At 34.4% G+C, this 27,045-nt stretch overlaps 1 protein-coding gene across 2 annotated transcripts in view; it reads right to left on the bottom strand.

The window, feature by feature from the left end:
* Positions 1–13,437: 13,437 nt before the first annotated feature.
* The window catches only part of LOC148618746 (uncharacterized), a 230,942-nt gene continuing 217,334 nt past the window's right edge, over positions 13,438–27,045 (bottom strand). Inside the window, exons 162-171 of one of the 2 annotated variants that reach the window (XM_088577925.1) lie at positions 25,534–25,622; positions 23,995–24,178; positions 23,434–23,545; positions 23,043–23,244; positions 22,454–22,648; positions 19,881–20,103; positions 19,203–19,491; positions 18,671–18,726; positions 17,205–17,254; positions 13,438–15,656 (exon numbers count right to left, since the gene is read on the bottom strand). In XM_088577925.1, the coding sequence (XP_088434051.1) occupies positions 14,769–15,656; positions 17,205–17,254; positions 18,671–18,726; positions 19,203–19,491; positions 19,881–20,103; positions 22,454–22,648; positions 23,043–23,244; positions 23,434–23,545; positions 23,995–24,178; positions 25,534–25,622 (2,288 nt within the window). In that variant the 3' untranslated portion in view covers positions 13,438–14,768. Of the gene's footprint in view, positions 15,657–17,204; positions 17,255–18,670; positions 18,727–19,202; positions 19,492–19,880; positions 20,104–22,380; positions 22,649–23,042; positions 23,245–23,433; positions 23,546–23,994; positions 24,179–25,533; positions 25,623–27,045 lie in introns of those variants that run through there. The other variant, XM_088577926.1, reaches the window with a different exon arrangement.

The following is a 27,045-nucleotide window of genomic DNA, read 5'->3' as shown; positions in this document are numbered from 1 at the left end:
TTAAATAGATATTACGGATTTCTGAATGTACGTTGTATGCTTAAATTAGGATTTACTCGGTTTATAAATAGAAAAATAAAATCCTAATATTCCTGACAAGAATTCCTCATATACATTTTAGCCAATGTAATCCCATAATCGTTAGTTTATGTATTTTTTTTTTGTCAGTAAATGATATGCGTAAGTAGATTTGTGGCACTGTTTCATTAATTTAATAACTTTCTTTGCTTATAGGTTACAGACCACCAATTCAACCAATGAGCATTTGGAACGTAGGCAAAAATAGTCCTACGCAGAAATTACCCATGTTCCTCATAGTGCTGTGAAAAAAGTTCTCATCTCATTTAAAAAATTTAAACAGTTTCTGAAAGAAAAAACATTTCTGTACATTTTATAAGTGCATTTTGCTTCTTGTGATGTGAAGCCTAATCTCCATAATGATTTCTAAATATACCTCTATCTTGTGAAAACACTGGGATTTCCCATGCTATTTATAGACACTTCACTTCCGGTGACCGTTACTATCAACGAGTTCATGATGACGACCATAAAACTTCTGTAGTCATGACTTCAACCTAGTAGCAACATAACACTGCCCCATGCGCCTAATTGTATACATATAAGAAGTCTAGCACGGTACAAAAGGTCTGCGTACAGTTACGACAAGCTCTGGTGTTATATGAAAACTCCATACGTTGGTGCTGAAGGATTGTTGAAAGGAAAGTTGAAAATACGAAATGAAAGGTCATTGCGTTTGCCGTTTGGTCAATAGTTTTCCTTTACCATCGATCTCATAGTGTAGGTCAAGATATGAGGCTGATTTCACCATGTCTGTAGTATCCTATATCTCAAGTTCTTTGTGTGTAGATGCGATGTATAAAATCGCCGAAACTAGATTGTTTAACGATAATACGTCATCTATAAAGCGGAAACTGGCTAAACAATGTTTTTTATTCTTTGTATCAGATCAGCTGTAGTCAGCCTCACAGAGTAAAGAAATAGGTCGGCGAGTAGAGGAGCACAATTTGTTCCCATTGGAATTCCAACTGCTGGTTGAAAAACGCGTCCATCACACTGTACAAATAATGCAATGTTTCCAAATAATAACCAGCGTGCGAAGTCGCACAGCTTTTACGTATTCATTATAACATATTTTATAGATTGGGAAAGTTTCAATAAAATTTTGGAAGAATTCTACAATTTTATTATGCTATATTCATTTACACAATGTAAGCAGTTGCAGTAGACAGGCAGAACTTGTGGGGTTTTTTTTTGTACTGAAAAAAAAAGTTTTTAAAATAGTTCATGATCATTGTTGATGGTTCTTTGTCTGGCGATTGATCGGTTAAATAATGGCAATTATCATCTTGAATGGGAAATTCGCAGGCTAAGGCTGGACTTGCTTTAAGCCACTTGTTTTTTCACTGCCTTTTTTTTCTATTTCCATAATTATTATTCTTTTTCTGTTTCATTTTTCCTAAGCTTAACCACAGATTTATATAACTGGTTAATGAGTTCTGATGGTTTATAGCCCGCCAGTTTGAATTGTCAGATTTGCTCAGTTCGTTTAAGTTTGTGTCAGCACATATGAACAAAGCAAACAATTACATGCGACAACTGATAACAACGCAAGCTTAAGCCATTAACGAGTTTAAAATTAAGAACAGAAAAAAGGTGGCATAAAATATACGAATCGGCATGCTTTCAAATTCTCTATCAGTGCATGGTGTCATTCTTACTAAACAAACCCAATCATTACGTCACCGGTATTACGACTTTTAAAAGAAAAACACAGAAACAATGAAGTCCTGACTTACCTTACTCCAAAATGACACCAAATTAAAGAATCATTTAAAGTAATTGGAATCACAGCTCAGAAGCACTTGGGCTTGATGGACTTGAAGTAAAAAAACTTCTATATGCCAGACCGAGCAGCAAATGACATACATGTATTTAGATATTAGGGAAAACAATGAAACACAGAACAGACAATGAAATCAATGCTCCTGCTACTCTTTTACCTGCTTATCATAGTGCTCTTATCCAGCTACGAAGAGGGCATTTGGATAGTTCATAATAGCGAAACTCCTATAGTTGCAGTGTCTCCAGATGGAAACCTGAGGGCTTCATGCGACAATTTAGCTTATAATCACGATGTTATATTTGCTTTTGAATGCAAATGTCCGTTTCCACTTATAAAGATAATACTAGTATTATACTAGAGGTTGTCTGGCAAGCTATTTTCTGACTTAGCGCCACCCTAACCTCTTGTATCTGACTTGTTGAAAGCCACCGTAAATGTGAATAAGCTAAACATGTGTTTTAAAATATTTTAAATCTAAATTTGGTTTCATTCTATTCAGTCGTTTCTTGGATCCGCGCGGGGGGATAATAATAATAATAATTTTAAGAAACAGAAGAAGAAGAAGGAGGAGAAGAAGAAGAAAAGATCAAAAACAATATAATCCCAAGTTTGGTCCCAATCAGTCCTGTAGTTTCTGAGAAGATTTTTTGTTATAAATAATATCAAGAAAAATTAATAACAAAAACGTACGCAATGCTATTTCCGGGCCATGACTCCATATAACTCCATCAATTTTTCTAAAATTCTGACTGATGTTTGGTAATGTCTTCTTTATGACAGAGAATAAACCATTTTAACCCAACTGCTATACTTTCCAAATTAATAACAGAAAAATACAAAATGGCAAATAAGGGGAAATACCTCTTAAACAGGTCGTAAAATGTACTTGAAATTTGCAAGCTAGATACCATTGAAGAGTATTAGTTTTCTTCATTTGTTATGTTTTTTTTAATATAGGCAATAAGACACACAAACACAAACCAACAAGAAAATAAAAACAAAACAAAATAAAACAAAACAAAACAAAACAAATGAAATAAAACAAATCAAAACAAAACAAAAATCAATAACTGGTGAAATTATTCTTTGTTTTATTTTAGGCGAGATCATTAAATGTACTAACAACTCGAAGAATAGAAAGGCATGCGGAGAGGATAAAATATATAAAAAAAATAACTCGTCGCTAACTCGCCGCTACCTCTTTACAAGCGCCCTGTGCAGATCCGGATGTCAAAAGAATAGGCCTGCAGCAGCGCTAATCTTGTCGTAAAAGGCGACTAAATAGTGCTCAGAAACCTAGCCGGGGATAAGGCGCTCTGTCCACAGAGCAACTGGGTTGTGTGCCCCAGGTGGTGGAATGGGGTACCCCTGGCGTGTTACATGTTGGGGTTGTCAGGCTATAATACGGAAAACCTGACCGCAAACTATAGTGGTGCACCGTGTTGGGAAAGATGCCCCGTTCCTTGCACGTTAAAGAACCCTGCTGTGGTATTCGATAGGAGTAGGAGCCTTTGCGCTCCGCCACAGGAGGCTAAATTGCCCGACCTTACCCATCCCCCCTTTTTCTAGTGGCAATTATTATCCTTGTGTCCCATCCCAATTTTCATTTCATCATCACTTCATGTTCATTTTATCATCTATTTCATGTTCATCCTCTGAATATAGCTAAAATATTGCTGATCGGACGTTAAACTCCAACAATCAATCAATTTTTGCAAGCTGAGCCTAGTAGCGTGGAAGTTCGTACTATGTACTAGCTTCCCAAACTTCAAATCACCTTGTAAATATACTTATTATATTCATTTCCTCTTCAAGTCATTGTTCTACAACTCGACTATTTTTTTATTTTATTACTAGTGCGCTCAACACCATAAAAAATCTTATTGTAATTTTTTGTAACAACGCTTACGAAAATAGTGCAATTAACTATTTTTGGAGTTTAAAAAACTCGCTTGAAGTGCTTGATGAATTACATGTCCATCAAGGATCTTTCGAATCTGTTCAGTTTTGATTTTTCAACTACACTTCCACATAGCTCATAAAACAAAAAATCACATTTCATATCAAGTGTTCTTTTAATAAATCGTGATGTGAAGATATTTGTTTGAATTCTTTTAGATTATTCTTTAGTAACGAAAAACATAAAAAAAAGCTACTTAATTGGACTTCTTTTGATATGCCTACAGCACTCGAATTCCTGTAAGACAACATTTTCGTACGAAATCGTTTATCTACAAGTTATTAGAACTCCCATGGGGACCAATTGTGCAGCACTTATTGTGGACCTCTTTCTGTACTGTTACGTATCGCAATTTATGGCTAGAATAAATAAAGACCCTTTCAAACAACATTTGGTGGAAAAATTTAATGACACCACAAGATATTTCTACGATATTTTGGCTCCAGACAACAACGATGACTTCAAAATTTATACTTAAGATATATATCCTGTAGAACTGTCTTTAAATATAGCAAATATTGATAATAAAGAATGGCTGTTTCTTGATTTTAGTATTCATATCGACAATGGCAACCTTAACACTAAGGTTTACGATAAAAGGGGTGATTTGTCAACTACCCGTTTATAGATGGTGACGTCACCATCATATGGTGTTTACATGTCACAATTGGTTCGATTTGCTCGTATTTGTAACAATATTTCGGATTTTAACGAAAGGAACCTTTATATAACTGAGAAATTACTACATCAAGGTTTTCGATATAAGCTGGTTAAAGCATTCACAATGTTTTTCAAACGATATAAGGAATTCAATCTCAAATACAGATGTACTTGTAAAGGATTAATACATGGGTAGGACCTTATTGTTTTTTCTTCCAACACTTTGACATGGCCCTGTTTCGTCATCTTTCAAGATATCATTACCGAATTTGCACAATCGATAGACCTCACTTGGAACTTTTACATGATGACTCTATTAAGGATTTCATGATCCGTTATAAAAGTTTCTTCCCCTTTACTGGCGTTTTTTTTTCAACATGGCCCCTCATATTATTTTTGAAGGATATCATGATCATACTTAATTAACATGTAAGCATCATCATGATCTATAAGCAGATGACCCTGCTAAGGACTTCATCTTCTTCTTTAAGAGTTACGTCTCTCTAAAACAATTCTTTCAATCGCTCATATCTTGAAAATCATTATAGTTAGAATCCATCTGAAAACGGTTGCAACTACACCAACAGATGACCTAATGAATAAACTTAATTATGTATTTTGTTATACATACGGGAGTTATATCCCTTAAACTATCATACTAAAGCTTTGAAAATTTATATTTTGAGAACCAGAACTGGTGGAGACATGGGACCTTCATCAGTGATCTTTGGTCCATATGATCTTTCACTTGCAACCAATGTCAAAGGTCACAAAGTGCTAGAAAGCTTGAATCTCACTGCAAACTTTAAGCCTTGATATTAAGAAAATGATAAGAGATAAAATACATACATGCAGCGTATGAAATTACTCTCTAGACGAGCTCTACATTTTGAGCCCCAGTTTACACATTCCGACCGTCTGTTCAAAAGTTATGACAATTTGAATGTTTCACTTTGGTCAGGGTAATTGTATGACCTTGACCTCGTAAGTTTTTTTTAAAGGTCGAGTGATTCTAAGGTGTATGTGTATGGTGGTAGTTTCAGGCCTCTGCGACTTCCGGTTCTGGAGGGCTTTTTTATTGCATCATATTATAAGTATTCATTGTGTCCAAAATGAGCTCTAAAATTGCCCCGATATTTTGTCTACTTTTTGTGTGTATTCTGCAAGTTATCATACAGTTTTCAGATTTGAGATATCTGGTTTTGCTTTTGGATCTTTTGGAATTTTAGTATTTAAACGCGGGGTACATATTTCGAAATCCACAACAGATACACAAATGATCTTTACACAGAATGGAAGATCTGCTCAAGTACAATTGTTTGACACAATACCAAGGGCCAATATAAAAAATCAACGAAACCACAACCAACTTGAAATTTTGACATTTTACAATGGTTTTGTATTTTTCATCAATACCTATTTATAGGTTCTCGTCGAATGGGTCATGTGATATATTATTTTGAAGGTCTAAATGAGAACATTTCAAAAATCAGTTTCAACCCCGATATTTCACACGTTTGAACGGTGGGGTCAATAAGTGCAAATATTGAAAGTCCTTTAAAGGTAAGGTTGTTGCATATCAAATTCTTAAAGCGTACATCCCAAATATCGATGTTTTGTTCCCCCGAATAGGTTGGAAGGGGTCATTGAGTGCAAAAAAAATAAAATGTTATATATATATAGGTTGTAGCATATCAAATAAGAAGTTGTAACCAGAACATTGCGAATATGAATTCCATTTTAACGAAAGAAAATATGATTGGAGTTAATAAGTGCGAAATGGTTAAGTTCATAGAAAGTAGTGTTGCTGCAAATGAAACAAAAGGTTATCAAGTGTACATAACAAATCAAAGTACTCGTGTACTGAATCAATTGTTATCGATCGTTTGAGTTTTTACACCTCGAATAATCGTCACATTGCAAAAATATGGTATAAAAGGAAAGTACGGTAAACGAATTCAAACGTATCTTTACATAAGCTTATTGTTATGAATGGTTATGTAATGTTGAACTCTTTGTTTTATTTTTAAATTCACCACTTGATTACGAAGGACATTTTAGAAACACACACACCAAAATTCATAATGCATCGTAGCAGTGCGCCATTTTGCGTAATATTCAGGATCGATATCGGTTTACATGGAACACCTAGATGAATGTACACAAAACCCTCCGACATAGTGCATAATTGAGTTACAAACTACTAGCTGGCCATTCCCAGTTTTTAAATTTTCTGGTCGACATTCAATTTATCGAACTCCAGGTCGAAACTGTCTGTTAAACCACTCAAACTTAAGCCACAACCATTGAAATAAATCATATCTTAAGAAACATGTTCTCTCGACCAGCTATATTTCTCAGTCGATAACCTTTATATATAGCTCAAATGCTACAAGTTATTCTATAAACACCTATGGAAAACGCTTAGTTTCTGGGTACCTAGTCCATAGACACGTACATTGACAAAAACGATAAAATCTTATAATCTCAGAGGCTTGCTCCCACTATCAAATATCCAGCCCGACTAGTATATAACACGAAAAGGGGGATCCCAGATTTGGGGGTAACTCGATTCAACTCATCCCCCCTAATAAAATCGAACATATTACTATTTACTGCTCTGCAATCAATCTAATCAATAAACCCAGGTATAACCACCCAATACTTCTTATTATATACAGTCGGGTTGCATATTTAATTGTGGGAGCAAGTTTATTTTTATGTTGCTTGAGTAGATAGGGGCAACTTTTTCGCTGTACCTGTGTATAATGATGTTTGGGCCAGCTGCAGCCTGCCCTGTGGTATGAGAATTTCCTCGTCGTTCATAGAAGACCAATGGTGGCCTTGGGCTGACATTTTCATTCCGATAGGGTTGTCACAATGTCTCTTTGACAAATACACCATACCTATTACATAAAGATATTTTTATTGGTATTTACGAAAAAAAACTTTCAATGTTGTCTTTGACACAGGAATATTGCCTAATAGTTGGTACATAGGGATGATTAAATCAATACATGTATATAAAAAAACAAAGGAGATCCAAGTGATAAAAAAAATGTAAGCCTATCACAAATTGTAAGCTGTCTCAGAAAGCTGTTTACTGCGATATCAAATGGTAGGTTGAACACATTTTCCGAAGAAAATATTCCACGGTAGAAAATATCCTTGCGATTCATACTTTGTTTCAAATTCTAAAATCGATGCGAAAAAAAACTTGATTGCGCTTTTATAGATTTCGAAAAGGCCTTTGATAAAAATTGGGGAAACGGACCTTTTTAAAACTACAGTTGTACTTTTGAACTACACAAATGGGAAAATGTATAATGTCATATTTAGTTAGATCATGTATTACATTCGGAAACTTGACAGACGCCTATTTCAGCTGTGAAATTGGTGTGACACAGTATGAGTATTACCGCCTTTACTTTTTTCTATGTTTTAAATGACCTAGACTTCTTACGGTCCCACGATACGGGCAAAACTCTGTATTTTCAGAAATCGGAACAAGTCTTGGTATATACATGAAGCTGTCTATTTTACTCTACGCAGAAGATACCGTATAAATGGCTGAATCTGCAGATTGTTTGCGAAAACAATTGATTGCCATCTCAAACTATTGTGAAATCTGGAAACTGACAGTTAATGTCGATAAAACAAGTGTTTATATTTGGCATGGCGAGTCTCCCTCGTGACCTATCATGCACTTTTAATCAACAGTGCAATTGAAATAATGAAATAATTCAATTATCTTGGAGGTATTTTTACGAAAACTTGTAATTTTGATGTTACTTAAAAGAGTTTAGCAGACAAGGAGACCTGGAAACAAAAGCAATGTATGGAGTACTTGAAACAGGTGAGGAAGGAAATATAAACTAAATATCAAGTTACTACATGTACATTACACATGTAATTAATTTATTCGATAAAATGCTGAAACCAATTTTATAATATGGCTGCGAGATCTGGGGCTTTGGAAAAAATTGATATTTTGGAAAAGGTTCATTTTAAAATTGTATGATATATGGTGAACTCGGTAAATATCCAAATTGACAGAAAAGTACGACTCGTATCATATTGGGGAAAATTTCATTTAAATTATACAAACTTGCGAGAATGTACATGTAGCACTATCTTTAGGTTCTTTATGTTAGAAAAATCTTAAACTTAAATCTTAAAATTGGAAGAATATTTAAATATCTCCAGAGCTAAGGCATTCTCCAGAAACTGGTAGATGGCAAGGTATAGAAAGAGAAAATAGACACTGTATATTATGTAATAACTAGCTATAGGTGATATCAATTACATTCTCTAATATTCCTCTTTCTCGGAGAAACGCAAACAAGTTTTACCAAGATATTATCTAAATCATTGCGATTACATTCAAGTGTTCGAACTTGATGTCAACCAAAAAGCAACTCCTACTCCTTTGACTTTGTAGTTTGATAAAAGATTTCCGCATTGGTACTCCTAGCTAAACATCCACCCCTTCTGTATGTAATGTCCGCATTGGTACTCCTAGCTAAACATCCACCCCTTCTGTATGTAATTTCCGCATTGGTACTGCCAGCAAAGCATCCACCCCTTCTGCCCTGTTTCCTTGTCTTTTTTATGTAAATATTATGTGCATGTTTTTTATGTATTGTGTGTGTGTGTGTGTGTGCCTTTTTTTCTTGTGTCTCAAATTGTATTTGTTTATGTTCTCTATATCAATTGATTTTGAGAATAAAGATATATAGTAACAGCAGCACATCAATTCTATGCAGAATACCATATAGTACGTGGGCTAAGAAAACCTCCAGTGCACCCCCTCTTATCAACCAAAATATGATTATCAGTGTTACACAACTTTCTTTGTACCATTGTAAAGCTGAGTCTTGGGGCTATATGATGATACATACATCATTTTGTAGAAAGAAGTTCGTAGAATAAAACAGACTTAAAAAATTGAATTTGCCTCTACGAGATATAAAAAGTAGTCAAAAAATACAAAAATGCTTCAGTTTATTTTTTTTATCACCAAGGAAAAATAATGTTTTGTGGCATTTGTACATAAAATTGTAAGTACCACACCTAACCACATTTAAAAAAAACTACCGAGAATTGAAAATTCTGTTGCTTTTTCGGACGTATTCGGATATTCTCTTCCCACATCCCCTTGAATGAAAAAACGCCAAACCAAACAATTATATAAAAGCTATATTGAAAAAAAAATGCGCACTGATATTAATCCCTCTTTTTTTAATATTTGTAACAAGATCGTACAGCTATATATATAAATATATATTTTTTTCAATTTGGTTACTTTAGTAAACAGTTTTGATACAGTTACACTAAAAAAATAGGTCATAACCTGTGCGAAAAGAATTTAAGAAAATAGCATATAACCAATGTACCAATAACTAAATTTATGTCCCCATAAAGTTCACAAAATCTGAAGATTTCACATCTGTTACAAAGTGGTTTGTATAAAATGAAAATACATGTATCAATCAATCAATTACTCCCCACTTCTCATCACTATCCAACTAAATTCACGCATGGGACTCTATATTTAAACCTGTATATAATGTATGTGTAACATCTATAAAATATACTATTCTAAAATGTTTATAACCGCCTAAGGGTAGCGTCGTCGCCTTGAGTACGGGAGGTCGCGGGCTTTATCCTCAGCCGAGTCACACCAAAGACTTAAAACACGCAGTATTGACGACGGGTTGGCTCGGTGCGGACTAATGTGTCTGAGAATGAAATGCCCGTATCTCTGGAACTAGCTATGGGTGCCAGCGGCGTAGCCGGAAATTTAAGATTTGTAAGCAGGGGGTCTGGGGGCGTTTGCTCCCCCCCAGAAGCTGAGCATGATTTTCAAATTCGAATCACATTTTTTCATTAAGGTGACAGCTTTGACCATCCATTTTAAAACTTTTCAAGTGTTTCGAGGAAGGTGTACAAGATAAACGAATCACAGCCAGCTTTGATTTGTTTCTTTTTTTCCCGTTTGTCTTCCCTATTTTGTTTGTTTTCTGATTTGTTTTTTTTTTGTTTGTCAACCCTCTTTAATTGAACCGACATAACGCTAGTATAAAAAAACCTGTTCGACGGAAGAAACATCGGTAGTTTCATCTGAAATTATGCTAGAACAGTTTGCAGAATTACACTCATCGACGATATGCTGTTGTAACTGTTGGTCACAAATATGAATTAACACATTCTGTATCAGGTTTGATAGATATCTAGCGTTTGGGGGACTGCTCTGTAAATGGTTAGACAAAATCTTTTTCTGCCCTAAATTTGAGAAGAGCAATGAAATTACTTTTATCTCAATATAACCATGGGAATGTCCTGCTTTCCACACAAATAGTCCTCAAAATACTTTTTCACGATAGCCCTGTTTCTTAATGTTTTATTTTGAAATGAGCAACTCAACAATGAGACATCATCTCTTTCACCTTCAGCAATTTTCATAAAATTTTCGCTCATTTCAATACACTTGTCATGACCAGGTTGGCCCAAGTGTCGTTTTATCCAAGTTGTCAAATTTGCCCAATCATTTACAGGGATGCTTACAAAAGCATTATCAGAACTATTGAGTAGAACGCAATACAAACAAATCACTGCATTTTCTGACTCGGAATATCTTAACCAAGAATGTTTATCGAGCCATGTTCTATTAAACCCCTTTTCACTCCCCGAATTTCTGTAAGAGGAAATACAAACGAATCGGGAACGACCCATTTTTTTTTTTTATTTTTCAGTAAAAAGAAGTTTTGTTAGTCGTCAACCTTCTCCTTGTATAATGCAATATCAAAAGTTTTGTGGCCGTAATGATTTAGGCCCTAGCGTATTGTCTACACATTCAGTGCAACATTGAGTAGGACGAACACACTTACCTGGCTCCGACAAAACTTGAGGTTTCTATAAAACCTTGTTTTCTTTTTGTATCTGTGGAAGCAGTTTTTTTACTGTTTTGAAAAGTATTATGATAATTTACTTTGTCCTTTGCTCAAAGTATGTTCTGATGAAGAGGGATGACTTCTCTTCATTTTAATTTACATGTAAAAATAACTTGAAGATGATATTTTAATTACGAATCGTCGAACCTTGTTTATTTGAACTGATCTTAAATAGAACTCGACCTTGAACCTATAGCACACCAGTTACATTTAAATGTTCGAGTGTTTAATAGATTAATTCTAGATGTGATTGTTACAAGCAAATGAATGTACTGATGAAAAAAAAAAATGTCAAAATGATTTGTAAGCATATGCTTACACTGCTTTAATGGTAAACTAAGCGCTTTTACAGGACACATAGAGGTCTATAGCACTTTATATAATTTATAGCTTATCAACTGAAGAAAAATGGTTGTAGGGCAGAATTTATTTCCACGATTGTGGCTCAAGTTTGAATGAGTTGACAGTTTTGACCTGGAGTTCGTTTAACATCCTTTCAGCAACTGCGTATGGAGTGTTCATGTCACAACTCGTACGTTATGCCAGAGCTTGCCGAAACAACGCAGACTTTTTGTATCGCTAGAACTCTAACCAATTGGCTTCTGAAACAGGGTTATGTTGCTACAAGATTGAAGTCATCACTACAGAAGTTTTATGGTCATCATCATGAACTCGTGGATCGTCATGGTGTATCAATCTGCACCGTGAAAACTGATTTATTCAACGGATCATAGTTTCCCTTTCATCCACCTCGGACTTGACTTTTTATAAGCAACTCGGCGGGTGTTTCTAGAAAAGCAGAGGACGTTTACCCTACCGGTGCATCCGGTCCATGCTCCCAGTTTTTAGTGGAGTCCGAGTTGCTCAATTTGCTTTTGTTATTTTGTATGTATGTTTTAGTTTTTTGTTGTGTATGTCTGTTTTCCATGTCTGGTCTTTGCCCCTGGATTACATTCTTTTGATTACCGCTATAACCTAGGTTCCCTTGAGTACTCTTTCTTAACTGAATTTCCACTAAACTGGAAAAGGCCAACTAGTAATTTGGAGTTCAATTATGCAGGATGTCGGATTTTTGTGTTTATTTTTCTATCCGTGTTCCATGTAAACCGACGATTCTGAATACAACGCAGACTGGCGCACGATGCGACGTGAATTTTTGTGTAATATTTTTAAGTAATCGGAATGGTGAATTAAAATCAGAGTTCATTGTGTTTAGATACGTTTGAAGTCGACCCGGTTCTTTCCTTTCCTTTTATCCCTATTTTTGCATTTTCCCGATTATTTGAGGCGTAAAAATTCAAACAATCCTGGCGATATAACTTGATTCAGTACACGAGTACACATGAATACACGTCACTCGCATCGTGTGACGACTCTATTCGCTACGCTGCAGGATCGAATCATGTTTGACACAATAATGTTAGTATTGCAGATTTTTGGTTATTGCCTCCGTGGGATTTGAACTCGTACTGTTGTGATACCGTTGACAACACCGACGCCCGAAGTTCAGCGCCACTAGGTCAGCTTGGCTTGGCGATATATATAGCCCAGCTAGGCACGTAGGATTAACCTTTGGCTTGGGATTGAATACGTAAAAACTGAAATCACTGGAGCGTCCCACCCTTCACGGAAATTCTGGATTTCAGACATCCATATGCACTTGTATATAGATACAATATTTCAAAATATTTTTTATTGAAATGTTTGTAATATCAACCAAAACTTCGTGCTTTTGTCTACATATGCGCCCCCACTATTTTTGCTGGAAAATTATTTTTGAAAATTACTGAGCCGGTCCCCTCTGATGCCCCCCTTTCAGAATTTCTGACTTACTCCGGGATACATGTTCACGACTAGACAGAACCTTTTGTATTTTGATCTGATTTCCGTGCTTCAAGATGCATTCTTTAGATGATTCAAGTGTTAAGCATGCTCACAGACATTCTACATGAAATGTCTGATTTCTAGTATATTTTTTTTTCTGAAAAATAATAAACACAACAGATATAGAAGTTTATTAAAGCAAGGGCTAACGACTGATTTTGAATTTTAATGTCAATACATATCTAAATTATAAAATAAGTTCCATTTCAAATTTTTGTTAACAAGAAATTGTACAATATAAGTAGTTCAAATGATGACTTGGTCTAAACATAAAAGATTTACAAGTATTGTGTCCTTATGTCGCTCTTTTAATCCATAAATATCAAAAGTAACAGAATAGCATAATGAATTTATTTGTTAAAGAGTTGTAGAGATTAAGAAGGCTATCATAGTTGTAATGTTTTTAATGCATGCAGCCTACAATATTAATATTTTCTTTTTTTGCAGCCCTCAGTTTTCTATTTATGCACACTTTATAAGTTTCATTCATAACTCATTAAAAGAAAAATGTGTAATAAGGGGAAAAAATTGAACTGTGGACAGAATTAAATTAAACTTTAAGATGAAATGTGATGCCAATATTGAAAGAACATTATAAAACAGAAAAAAAAACTATTTTGATTCCAAGAGGACACAATCTTGTAAAACATTAGGGAAGTCAAAATCAGAGTAGATAAAGAAAAAAAGAGAACAAGTGTAAAGGTAAAATATGAATTAGAAATGTGGGGAAAAAAATCATATTTGTTTATACATTTTTATCTATACATGTGGACAGAATGTAGATTCCAAATTTAAAACATTTCAATTTAAACTTGTGGACAGAATGTGAATTCTATATTTAAAACATCTTATGTAAACTTTTGGACGGAATGTAGATTCAACATTTAAAGTATCTTAATTTAAACTTGCGGATGAAACATAGTGTCATAATTGAAAAAAAAAGAGCTTTAACTCAAATTTGTGAACAGAATGTGGTTTCATTATCAAAAACACATTAATATGAACTTGTTAAAAAATGCAGTTTCAATATCTCAATGTTTCATCAATATGGTTTTAATTAAGAAAAGTTATAACAATGTTTACTCTTGTTACTGATAGTCATAAAACAAATTAAAAACTTTTCAAATAAAATCAGCTATTTTTACCAGTTTTGCATACAGTTAACTAGAAAATGCATACATTTGGAAAACATGTGAGAAAAAAAACATTAGCAATGTATATAGATATATATATTACAGAAAATGCTTGTTGAAGGTAAGAAATTGTGGAAATATGTCACAACTGAATTATAAATATTTTTTTTTTCACAAATATTAAATAAAATAATAAAAGGATCAGTAATATGATTGCAATAGGACATATCTTGTTTCCTGTAAACCAGTCTAAATAGGATACTACTTAAGACTATTTTGTGCAGACAAAAATAAAATGTGAAGTCCAAATCATCTTAAACTGATGTATCACTGTCCTCATAATCATTCATTGTTAGGACACTTTGATGTCTCCAGGAGCTTGTAGGATTCCCAGGATGGAACAACTGTAATGGTTCCTCAGTGACATCATTCAGATCATCATCATCAGTTTGGTAGTGTCTCGGTCTCAGTGGAATGGCATCTTGGGAAGAGTCTCTTGACATGACTAATAGATCATCAATGCTACCTCTACAAGGGTTTTCGACATGTGGTGGTACTACATATCTCAGTGGTGGAAGATTACCTCCTTCTTTTCTCCTTTCCTTGTGCCATGGTGTTGGGAGATTATCAACCCCTACTTTTTCTATTTTAGGCTTGCTAGATTTCTCATGCTTATGTTCTTCTTTGGGATCCTGACTAAGAGTAGACAAAGTTGACGACTCTCTGGAATAGCTTGTTCCACGTCTAAAACTCATACGCATAGCCATGCTATCAAGCAATCCATCAGTACCTTTACCCTCCTGGATATCCTTCATTCTCAATCGAGGTTTGTTATTCAAATCAAATTTGGCTGGTAGAATAGGCAAAGGCAAGCCTCTTTCCGAAACTTTCAGATCCTTTATATCCATAAATGCTACATTGTCATGGAAATTAGGACAAGGATGGTTATTCTTTGGTAGGAGTGGGGCGACCATGATACCCTGAAAGTCTGGTGAGGGATGTTCTTCTTCATTATCTTCTGGTTCTCCTTTGGATTCTGGTTGAATATAAGGGATAGGAATATCAAGTAGTTCACGTTTCTTAGATTCAGTAATTGTTCTAAAAGGTCCATCATGTCGGGTTATCCAATGATCCACATCAGATCCACGCCTAGCTACCTTGCCAAGGAAGGATGAAGGAGGTTGGCTTTCATTTGGACCAGACTGAAAATAAATACTACAATGATAAGTGTCCATAGCAACCTAGGATCCCCCTCCAACCACTTAAAATTCAAACAACTGGTTATGTGGATGCTTGATTAGGACAAAATGATCTCAATCATTTCCTAAAATGTATGAGGCAGATTTATAAGACCCAAATTCTCTTTATGTTTTACTCAATAGATTTTATCAGGCAATACAAAATCCATAATTATTCTTTGTGGTTCACACCTATTTGTGCATAATTTACATGTAAAAAAACAGTCTGACCTCCTAATCTTTTACTGCAATGGTCATCCTGATGCAACAAAAAAAAACCATAAGAATTGCTCAGGTTGCTTGATGAACTTTTTATTTTTTTTTTGTAAAAGCAGCCATGTTTTTTCTTGAATAATAATTTCTAATGCTCATCACTCATACCTAAGGATCAATCAAATTGAGGGGAATTTTTTTAAAGAAATAATAAAAATAACAAAAAGACATCATTAAAGAGCAAAATTCCAATATGGCTTTAAAACAGAATTAAAGGAAAATTTGACCAAATAGATCTCATCATGCTTACCAATTTTACCCAATTGTCAGAACTTTGATAAACCTAAAGGTTTTGGATATACATGCAAAAAACTTCTGTCTAACTACGTTTTATTTTTAGTAACAGTGGCTATGTTTTTTAACCGATCAAAAATCCCCATATCTGTTCTATGTACAATATCCAAGGACCTTTACACTAAGTTTAATTATAATTGATCTAGTCTTGTAGTGGAGAAGATTTAAAAAAAAAAGTAACATTAAAAATAGTGAAAAAACACTGTATAAGGGCAATGACTCCAACATGGCTTAACAAATTTACACTTACATTTCACCACAGATAGATCTCATCATGCTGAGAACTTTTATCCCAATGTATGTAAAAATTTTGATAAACCTAAAGATTTTGGAGATATACACAAAAAATCTTCTGTCTGGCCACTACATTCTATTTTTAGTAATATCTACATTTTTTTTTCAATGGACCAAAGCCCCACATAAGTTCTGGACAGAATACCCTGAGGGCCATTCATACCAAGTTTGGTTCCAATTAGTCTAGAAGTGTCAGAGTAGAAGAATTTTTTGAAGAGTAATAAAATAAAAAATAGCAAAAAGACACTGTAAAAGATAGGAACTCCAACAAGGCTTAACAGATTTACACAAAAAATTGACCACAGATAGATCTCATCATGCCGAACAAATGTAATTGGTGCTGTAGTTTCAGAAGAGAAGAGTTTTGAAAAAAAAAAAATGTTAACAAGGAGAATGACAGATGCCAATAGCTCAAATAGCCATTAGGGCCAGGTGAGCTGAAAAATGAAACTACTGAGTTTATGAAGGGCAAATTAGTATATCACCTGCCTGTTTCCATGTTACATATACACTGCAAAGATATACACTTAATTTATAAAATTTAATTCCAAAGGAACAATTGGTTTCAGAAGGACTTTGTATAACACAAAAAAACATTCAAGATAACAAGGAAAATAAACAGCTTATATATACGTAGTGATAAATGTTCACCTGTCCATGATTTCCAGAATCATCAATATCTTCATCCAAAACATCAGGATCTAAAAAAGTCATTAACAAGGAAATTTAAGTACTGTATGTTTCTCCGTGCTGTGGGAAACCCTAAATCTCCCTTATCCTGCTTTGGGACACCTCAAAACTCCAATATCTGGCTGTAGGATACTTAAAACTTCCCATATCAAGTTGTAAGAAACCTCAAAACTACCCTTATCCTGCTGTGGGAACCTTAAAACTTCCCTTATTTTGTTGTGGGAAACCCTAAATCTCCCTTTAAACTTCCCTTATCAAGTTATGGGAAACCTTAAAACTCCCCTTATCTAGGCCTGCTGTGGGAAATGCCAAAATTCCCCTTATCGTGCTATGTCAAATTTAATAAGTTCTATAGTCAACATCAACTTGATCTTGTTATTATAGAACTGGGCAGGACATACCAAATGCCAAGCATGTACCATATAAGGGTGTCTGAATGGGGCAACACTTTCCAGAAGATGTAGTTTCTGTATGCTAGTACATTAAAATATCTGCCAAAGGTCACTGAACCACAACCAACAAATTAATCAGTCATTTACTTAAAATTTCAAGCCTCCAATTGATTAATCAAGAGATCAGTAACTAAGTTTTCCTGTTCACTTTTTATGATCTCTAGGAGAGAAATTTTATGTAATACACTTTATTTTCTCATTGAACTTAGTCAAAATGGCATTACTACCTGTAAAGACAAGGTATATTAAGGGATGTTTTTAGTCCCTACTAAGCTGAATTCCTAAACATAGGAATAGAACCAGGTCCAATCCCAAATAGGTCTGGGTGTAGCAAGACAAGGGTTAACAAATGTATAACTATTTGGTCCAATACTTCCTATAATAAATTTGAAGATTATATGTTCACAAGAACTTTTGAAAGAAGGAAAGATTGGACCAAGTGAAATAAACATGCAAAACCATAGTAATAAGTCATTTAGTTGGTAAAGGAAAGGTGTTTCTTATGACAGAGTTATGAGATTCTGTTTCTTTCAATATTAAGTGAAATTAATCAATTACTAAGAAAACTTTACCCCTAATTTGCTAACAAAGAACCAATTCATTTCTGTGATAATCAGCCAATTGTGCTTATATTTAAGTCAAACGGTAAGACTAATATCAGCATCTGGGGAATGTCTATTGTTTGTCCACACTATTCCCTATATAAACTTCAACAATCAACCAGAGTAGAGAAGTTTACAATTAGCTAATAAGGCATCAAATGTTTCTTCCTGTTTTATAAAAAAAAAAAACCTTACAGAATACATAATACTTACATTAAATATATTAGGTATTTTCTTTTTCAAGAAAACAGTGGCACTTTAAGCACCTCTGAACCCTATCCATTAATCTATTACTTTACAATCATTCAAAAGCTTAGAAGTCCCTAAAAATAAGATAAGTCATGATGACATTTTTTGTCTCAAGCATCCTTACATTCATATGCTTCCTTTGGTACCAACCCAGTGAACTCTGCCCACTTTTTACTCTTTCTGAAAAAAGGAAAAAAAACAAACTTTAATCACTGATTACCATCACAAAGAAAAAAACTTAAGATAGATTCCTCTTATTGTGGTTTTTAACCTATTACTGAGGAGTTATTATAATTAGTGAGTGGTGTGGAACCACAAACAGTTCAATGAACAATTATTACCATTGATGAAAGTCAACTAAAATAAAATGACTTCAAATCTTGGAATCATACATCTGTCATGAAGGGAGGAAAAAACCATACCCTGTCATCCCGTAATTGTTTAATTAAACAACAAATCATGTTAGGGCTACCTTGGGTATGTACTGTCAGTGATTACCGTTAGTATACCATTTAAGTGATGTTAGGTTTTCTCAGCTGTTTCCCATTCTCCAACACCAACAGATGTAGTAAAAGTGGCATTTGGTTTCAACAATATGGGAACAAACTAAAACTTGTATACAGGGCAACCTACTACAGACGACATGTATGTTTTACCTGTAACGTCTGTAGAGCAGTGCTGCAACAATTACTATACTGATGAGCAGTACAATAGACAGGACAATTAAAGCTATCATCCACTGTTTAAGTCCACAGTCAGGACAAGAACACTGGTACCCTCCATAGGTGTTGGTACATATATCTGGACATGGAGAGGATAAACACTCATTGACATCCACTTCACAATGTTGTCCTGTAAACTCTGGTGGACAAACACAAACATAATATTGGTCGTAACTCTCAGCACGGTGGTTGTCTTCACAGGGATAGTTACTGCCATATTTTGCTGAAATGAAATGAAAAAAACTGAGTGGTTACATCTGCCTAATGAACAACACATAAAGTAAACATTTTGTAAAAGACTTTCTTATTATTCTTACTAAGTTTGATCGAAGTCCACCAAGAACAGTTTCTGAAAAGTTGATGTCAAAGAAATAATTAACCTCAGACAAGAAAAAACACAAGTTCACTGGGACCATTGGTCTAAAAGAAGTAATAAAACCTGCTTTAGCAGAGAAACCAACCTTTTCATCATTTGAAATAGAATAGCCATAACTCTTTTTTGCCTTCACTAAAGTTAAAAAATCATTTCATTAATATAACAGAACCAATGTCTAGTGACACATGCAATTTCTTCCAATATAAGTTAGTACTTAACAAGGTCAATCATTTTACCTTGACAAGATCCTTTGTTCTGACAGGGTGACTCCAGGATGGCTATCTGAAGAGTGACAACTTCAGTGGAGCTATTACTACCATCCATAACATACATCTTGATAAAGTCATATCCATAGTAACCATATGGCTGTATGTAGGTCAGTGTGACATAGATCCATGACATGTCTGATGCATTGTAGGGCAAGGAGTAACTAAAGTTACCACAGGGTAGATCATTAACCTGAATCAAAAAGATTACAAAAAACACTTCCATAAATACATGTATTTGACTTATTTTGTTTTCATAGAAATGATGATTCATACCAACCATGAATTTTTTTAGTAAAGTTATATCATGGTATGTATTAATTACTTCTTTAACAAGTAAAGCTGTGTTACATTGGAAACCATTAAATTATGTTGAAAATATGATATGGTGTTGATTGAGTAGTACAAGTGTCAAGTTGAAACAGCCTAGAAGGCTAAAAACCACTAATTCCACTTCCCATAGGCTTCTATGCTAATTTCACAATATTCAATGGCTTCTCTGGACTTTACCTTAACTTTAACCTGCAGAGGACTATATATCAGCATGATTCTACATATGTCAGTTCACAATCCTCAGAATGGCATGTGGGGTTAGCAGACTTGCAGTGCAGTACTGGTCACCGGAAGTGAAGGGTCTATAAATAGCATGGGAAATCCCAGTGTTTTCACAAGATAGGGGTATATTTAAAAATCATTATGGAGATTAAGCTTCACATCACAAGAAGCAAAATGCACCTATAAAATGTACAGAAATGTTTTTCCTTTCAGAAACTGTTTAAATTTTTTAAATAAGATGAGAACTTTTTTCACAGCACTATGAGGAACAGGGGTAATTTCTGCGTAGGACTATTTTTGCGTACGTTCCAAATGCTCATTGGTTGAATTGGTGGTCTGTAACCTAAACAGTTACTTTTTGTCTTAGAAAAAATAAATAACTATACAGGTATCTTCCTACACACATACTGAATGCATTTGCAAAGTTTCAGTGAAATGTGACAAGCACTTTTTTAAATATTTGATTTTTAAATATAGGGTAACCAAGTTGCGCGAGCAAAAAAGTGACAATATTCTACCATACTTAAATGCATTAAATATTTGCAAAGAACTTTTTCTGACTTTTCAAATAAAACAAATCAATCACAACTTGTTTTTTAACAATATTAATAAAGAGATAGATTTAAAAGTAATCATTTTCTGAGAAATTGGTCTATTTTTAAAAATTCATTTCTGACATGCCTCCCCCTTTTTCTTGATCACATGTCAAAAATCCTAAATCTTTAAATTTTCACAAAAGGTGATATATTTGGCTTTAAATTTGTAAATACAGTGTTTTCACATTAAAACATGACCAGTAAAGGGCACCTAAAGCAAAAAAAGTACTCAATAATGGATTTTCCATGTTGCCATAGGGGAATGCTTATATGGCCTTAACCGCAGTAATGAAAGTGAGTTTTTCCTCATTTCTAACCTAATTTTTGCTCAAATCTACACAAAACTTGATTTCAATTGCTTATTACCACCATATTTAGGTAAATATAGCCCTCAAAGTTTAATATTTGATATTTTTACTAAATTTTCTACACTTTTTACAAGATAGGACATAAAAATCAGCCAAAAAGACCAATTTTCCATAATTTGGACCTATAACTTAAAAAAATGCATATTTTGAAGGATTTTTGTAGTGTATTCCTCTCATGGCAAAGTTAACAAGATCTTCAAGTAGTTTAAAGCTATTTCAAGAAACTTTTCATTTTGCCATGGCTTCAGCTTAAGGCTAAAAACCACTAATTCCACTTCCCATAGGCTTCTATGCTAATTTCACAATATTCAATGGCTTCTCTGGACTTTACCTTAACTTTAACCTGCAGAGGACTATATATCAGCATGATTCTACATATGTCAGCTCACAATCCTCAGAATGGCATGTGGGGTTAGCAGACTTGCAGTGCAGTACTGGTCACCGGAAGTGAAGGGTCTATAAATAGCATGGGAAATCCCAGTGTTTTCACAAGATAGGGGTATATTTAAAAATCATTATGGAGATTAAGCTTCACATCACAAGAAGCAAAATGCACCTATAAAATGTACAGAAATGTTTTTCCTTTCAGAAACTGTTTAAATTTTTTAAATAAGATGAGAACTTTTTTCACAGCACTATGAGGAACAGGGGTAATTTCTGCGTAGGACTATTTTTGCGTACGTTCCAAATGCTCATTGGTTGAATTGGTGGTCTGTAACCTAGAATACTTACAAAAATATCTGTAAGACAGTATCCCATTGGTGGAGGAGTTGTGAGTGGGGTTGACACAGCCTAGAATACTTACAAAAATATCTGTAAGACAGTATCTCATTGGTGGAGAAGTTGTGAGTGGGGTTGACACAGCCTAGAATACTCCCCAAAATATCTGTAAGACAGTATCCCATTGGTGGAAGAGTTGTGAGTGGGGTTGACACAGCCTAGAATACTCACCAAAATATCTGTAAGACAGCCTCCCATTGGTGGAGGAGTTGTGAGTGGGGTTGACACAGCCTAGAATATTTACCAAAATATCTGTAAGACAGTCTCCCATTGGTGGAGGAGTTGTGAATTTGGTTGACACTGTAAGATTTCCATGACTTGGGTGAGACACCATCAGAGTTAAATTATCCTGCAAGTCTGAGTCATAAGCACCAAAAACAGCAGTAAAGGAATCTGACCAAAGATGTTCTGTATAGTTAGTCATCTGTTCTAAATATACCTATAACAATAAAAGATACAAAGTCTGACCAAAGATGTTCTGTATGGTTAGTCATCTGTTCTAAATATACCTATAAAAGATACAAAGGAATCTGACCAAAGATGTTCTGTATAGTTAGTCATCTGCTCTAAATATATAACAATAAAAGACACAAAGGAATCTGACCAAAGATGTTCTGTATAGTTAGTCATCTGTTCTAAATATACCTATAACAATAAAAGATACAAAGATTCTACTATCTCATAAAAATGATCCTTCATAACTGAATTTTTCAAACTAAAGTTACATTCAAAATACCATATATTTATCATCTTGTTGGCCAGGTGTTTCACAGTTATAAAGAACTATACTTGGAGTTGTCAATAGAGTAATTCATTTCATTCAGCCTACTTACAATAACAGGTTCACTTGGGTCTGCCAGTAACACTGATTGTCCATACTGTGTGAGGAATTCTACAGGACGATCATTCTGCACGATGACATTCACCACAATGGTCACATTAGCAGTAGCAGGAGGGAAATCAGTCTGTGACTCCGAGAGAACTATATGTATATATTCTATCCCTGAACAGTCCTTACATGGTGTATATAGTAACCTAAAATTAAAAGCAGCATCGATTCAATACAACATTCAATAATGATTTCTTAGGATATGTTACATAAATCTGACCTGATATTTCCTTGCACAAGTGAAATAAATGCTTCTTTTACAGGTGTGACTAAAAGTTAACAGAATAAAACTTTGAATAAAATGATCTTTATTGATTAAAATACATGAACCTTACATTCCATCTTTAGTCAAAGTTGGGGTTCCCATCACGTAAATAGAATCATCCAGAAGGTAAATAATGACATCACCCTCATCATCTATAGCCTCTAACTGATACTGTAAAGTGCCTGAAAGTAAATACAATACTGGAAAAAAACCTGTTAGAAAACAATGAGTGGCTCAGAAGATCTTATGCTTATAAGAAGTTACCATATCAAACCCTTGAACTATTTTATATCCCTTTGAAAACATCAATTCATTGATTTCTATTTAAGATATCTTGTATGCATTTTTTTTAAGAAAAAGGGAATTAATTCATACTATGGCATGTTAAAAAACAAAAACAAAACAAAAACCCATACTTATATCATAATCTAAATAATAACATATAAAAATAATTTGAAAAAATGAATCAACAAATTGATAGCAGCATTCCATGAGAACAGAAGACCTTCATCTTCCTCCATTCCTAAAAATGAGAACAGAGGACTGCACCTTCATCTCCCTCCATTCCTGTAAATGAGAACAGAGGACCATACCTTCATCTTCCTCCATTCCTGAGAACAGAAGACCATACCTTCATCTTCCTCCATTGTAACATTTTCCTGACTTATCAGTCTGGGTGGTGTGTTGTGGACAGAATTTGATACTACAGATAGGGAGAACTGTGTTTCCTGTGACATATATTGTACACCTGAGGCTGATCGTCTTTTACGTCTGGAGGTAGAATTGTCCGTAGGATCTGTCCAGGTTCCACATACCTAAAATAAGAAACACTGCATTTAAACATAAAGAATATCACAAGTTAAACAAAGTTACATGGAAGGAAACAACAGGCTTCTAGGAGCCTGAATCGCTCACTTTGTTGAATTTTGCCTTTCAAAGGCAATAAATTAAACAAGAAGCTGTCCAACAATTTTGACTCAAGAAGTCTTTGGTAGGACTTATCACAAGGTCTTTTCAACAATTGAAAGTTTCTTTTAATCTATCATAGTTTTCAAGACATTGACTGAAAACTATTAAAAAAAAGTCATTCTTCCCCTTTCAAGGGCAATAACTCTTACAAGGAGTCTGGAGACTTTTGTAGTCCTAATAATATGGATCATTTTAAGTATTGAAAGAATTTGGATAAACCTAATGGTTTTGATGAAAAACTACTGTCTGACCTCTATGTTCTATTTTTAGTAATGGCGGCCATGTTTTTAGACGAATCAAAAATCCCCACACCAATTCTATGCAGTATACCCAAAGGAACATTCATACCAAGTTTCGTTTCAATTGGTCAAGTAGTGTCAGAGGAGAAGATTTTTGAAAGAAAAAACATTGAAAATAGCAAAAATCGTTGAAAAAGGGCAATAACTCCAACATGGCTTTACGGATTCAAACCAAAATTTGACCAGAGATAGATCTCATCACGTTGAACACTTTAACAGTGTCATAATTCAGTTAAACCTAATGGTTTAGGAGATATATGTGAAAAACTATTGTCTGACCCCCTATGTTCTATTTTTTAGTAATGGCGGCCATGTTTTTTGACGAATCAAAAATCCCCACATCAGTTCTAAGCAGGATACCCCTAGGAACATTAATACCAAGTTTGGTTCTAATCAGTCAAGTAGTTTCAGAGGAGAAGAGTTTTGTATAATAGTTAACAACGACGACGGATGACGACGGAAGCCAAGTGATGGCAACAGCTCAGATGGCCTTTGGCCAGGTGAGCTAAAAATTAAGGATTTTGCATAATTGTCCACTACTTTGACCCAATGGACACTTAAGAAGAGATCTTCAAGTTGTAGCAGGAAGACAATCAATGTACATGGTGGTAATTTTTTGCCTTGTTCAGAATCCAACTACAAATTTTGGGTAGGATATCCGAAGGAACATTCATGCAAACTTTCATTAAAATCTTTCAAGTTGTTTTCCAGCATGAGATGTTTGAAGAATTGTTCGCAGCTGGCAAAAGCTCAAAAGGCCATGCAAGCTAAAATGAAAGGATCAAGAGCTACCACTAACAGCTTCAGTGCTTCTTCATGTGAGACATGAGAGTTGGTTACTGTCTTTCTGACATTTTATTGGTCTTATATATCACTTGTTGCGCAAAAGCTAAAATTATTACCATGACAGATATACTGCCATCAGGATGTAATGTCTCTGTGTCTTCATTTTCTCCACAGGTTTTACTTGTCAACTCCCAATGGCTGTCAACTGAAAATAAATGCTCATATTCATAATCCTGTTATGGTAAACTAATTCATTTTTATGTTACTGGAGTATGTAAGGGCAACTCTCTTGCTGTACCTATGTATTAGGATGTTTTGGGCTAGATGCAGCCTGCCTTGTGGTGTGAGGGTTTCTTCATCATTCATTGAAGACCAATGGGTGGAAATTTTAATCCAGGTGGGGGTTGTCTTTTTGACATATTCACCATACCTATTCTTGTCATAGTAAATAAGTATACATTTTTGTTATTCACAGAAGCAATTGCAGGGGTTGAAAATTGTTTTGGGAGGATCAAAGCCCTGGACTTTTCCATCTTTTGTACACTAAGCCCTAACAATGTTGTGTCAAGTCCCAATCGATATAAAAGCAATTTTGTTATCTGATATTCTTATGTATAATTCAATGTTTGCAGGGAAGAAGACACAGTGTCAATTGATTCCATCTCCAGGTCTGATGCCTTATCATCAGCTTTCTGTTTCGCCGTTTTTTTTTAACTGTGAAATTGTAATTGAGCAACGATATTTTCCTCAAAAGTTTATCAACGAAACTTGATCTTTATCATTCCAGCGCTTGATTAATAAAATTTGTAGTATGTCAAAAAATTTGTCTGATCAAGTGCAGGTGTGATTCAGAGTTGAGAATGACTAATCAATAGATCGATCTAGTGATTACCCATTCTAAAAATAAAGTTATAACTATTTACAAGTCAGGGAATAGATCGAGAAACATAGTCCAAATAATGACAACAAAATCTTCCAAGAAATAGTCTTCATTATTTTAGATTTGCCATGCCTGACGGACTTATTTCCTTGAAAAACGGCAAGTCTGAGGTGCAATTTTTTTAGTCCCAGGCGTCGGGCTTTAGGAATTTTCAACCCCTGAATTGATTGTAATACATATTTTTATTTATTTTTGTGATTTTTTTTTCAACTATATTGTAAGATTTTTTTTTAATTATATTTATTAAACAGCCAAGCATGACATGCCAGTCCCTCCTTTTTTTGTATCTCAAGTTCCATAACTCTGAAACAAAAAGTTAGAAAAAAAGAACTCCCTTTAACAAAGAAAAAAGGCAGGAAGAACTGGTTCAAAGCCCTAAAACATATCTTATTGTTTTCTTTTTTAGTGTAGAAAGATGAATGAAAAACATTATGACATAAAATGTCTTCCAAAAGCCTACGTATAAAAAAAAGAAAAAATCTTAGTATTTCTCTAATAAATGATATACAATATATACACTAAAAGAAGACTTATTTAAGACACTTATTGATCCCTGAGTATATTTACTATGTTGCATTCCACAATATCTGTTTCCTTTTCTACTCCAAAGAAGGAATTTTAAAAAAAATAATAAGGCATTAACTTCAGAGAGCTCTTACTACTGGAAAAAACCATTTAATGTTTGAGT

This window comes from Perna viridis, chromosome 4, assembly GCF_037379345.1.
Source record: "Perna viridis isolate PV_CMFRI_1.1 ecotype Kerala chromosome 4, ASM3737934v1, whole genome shotgun sequence".
Lineage (NCBI taxonomy): Eukaryota > Metazoa > Mollusca > Bivalvia > Mytilida > Mytilidae > Perna > Perna viridis.
The sequence above is the reverse complement of the archived record's forward strand: the minus strand, read 5'-3'. Positions and strand labels throughout refer to the sequence as shown.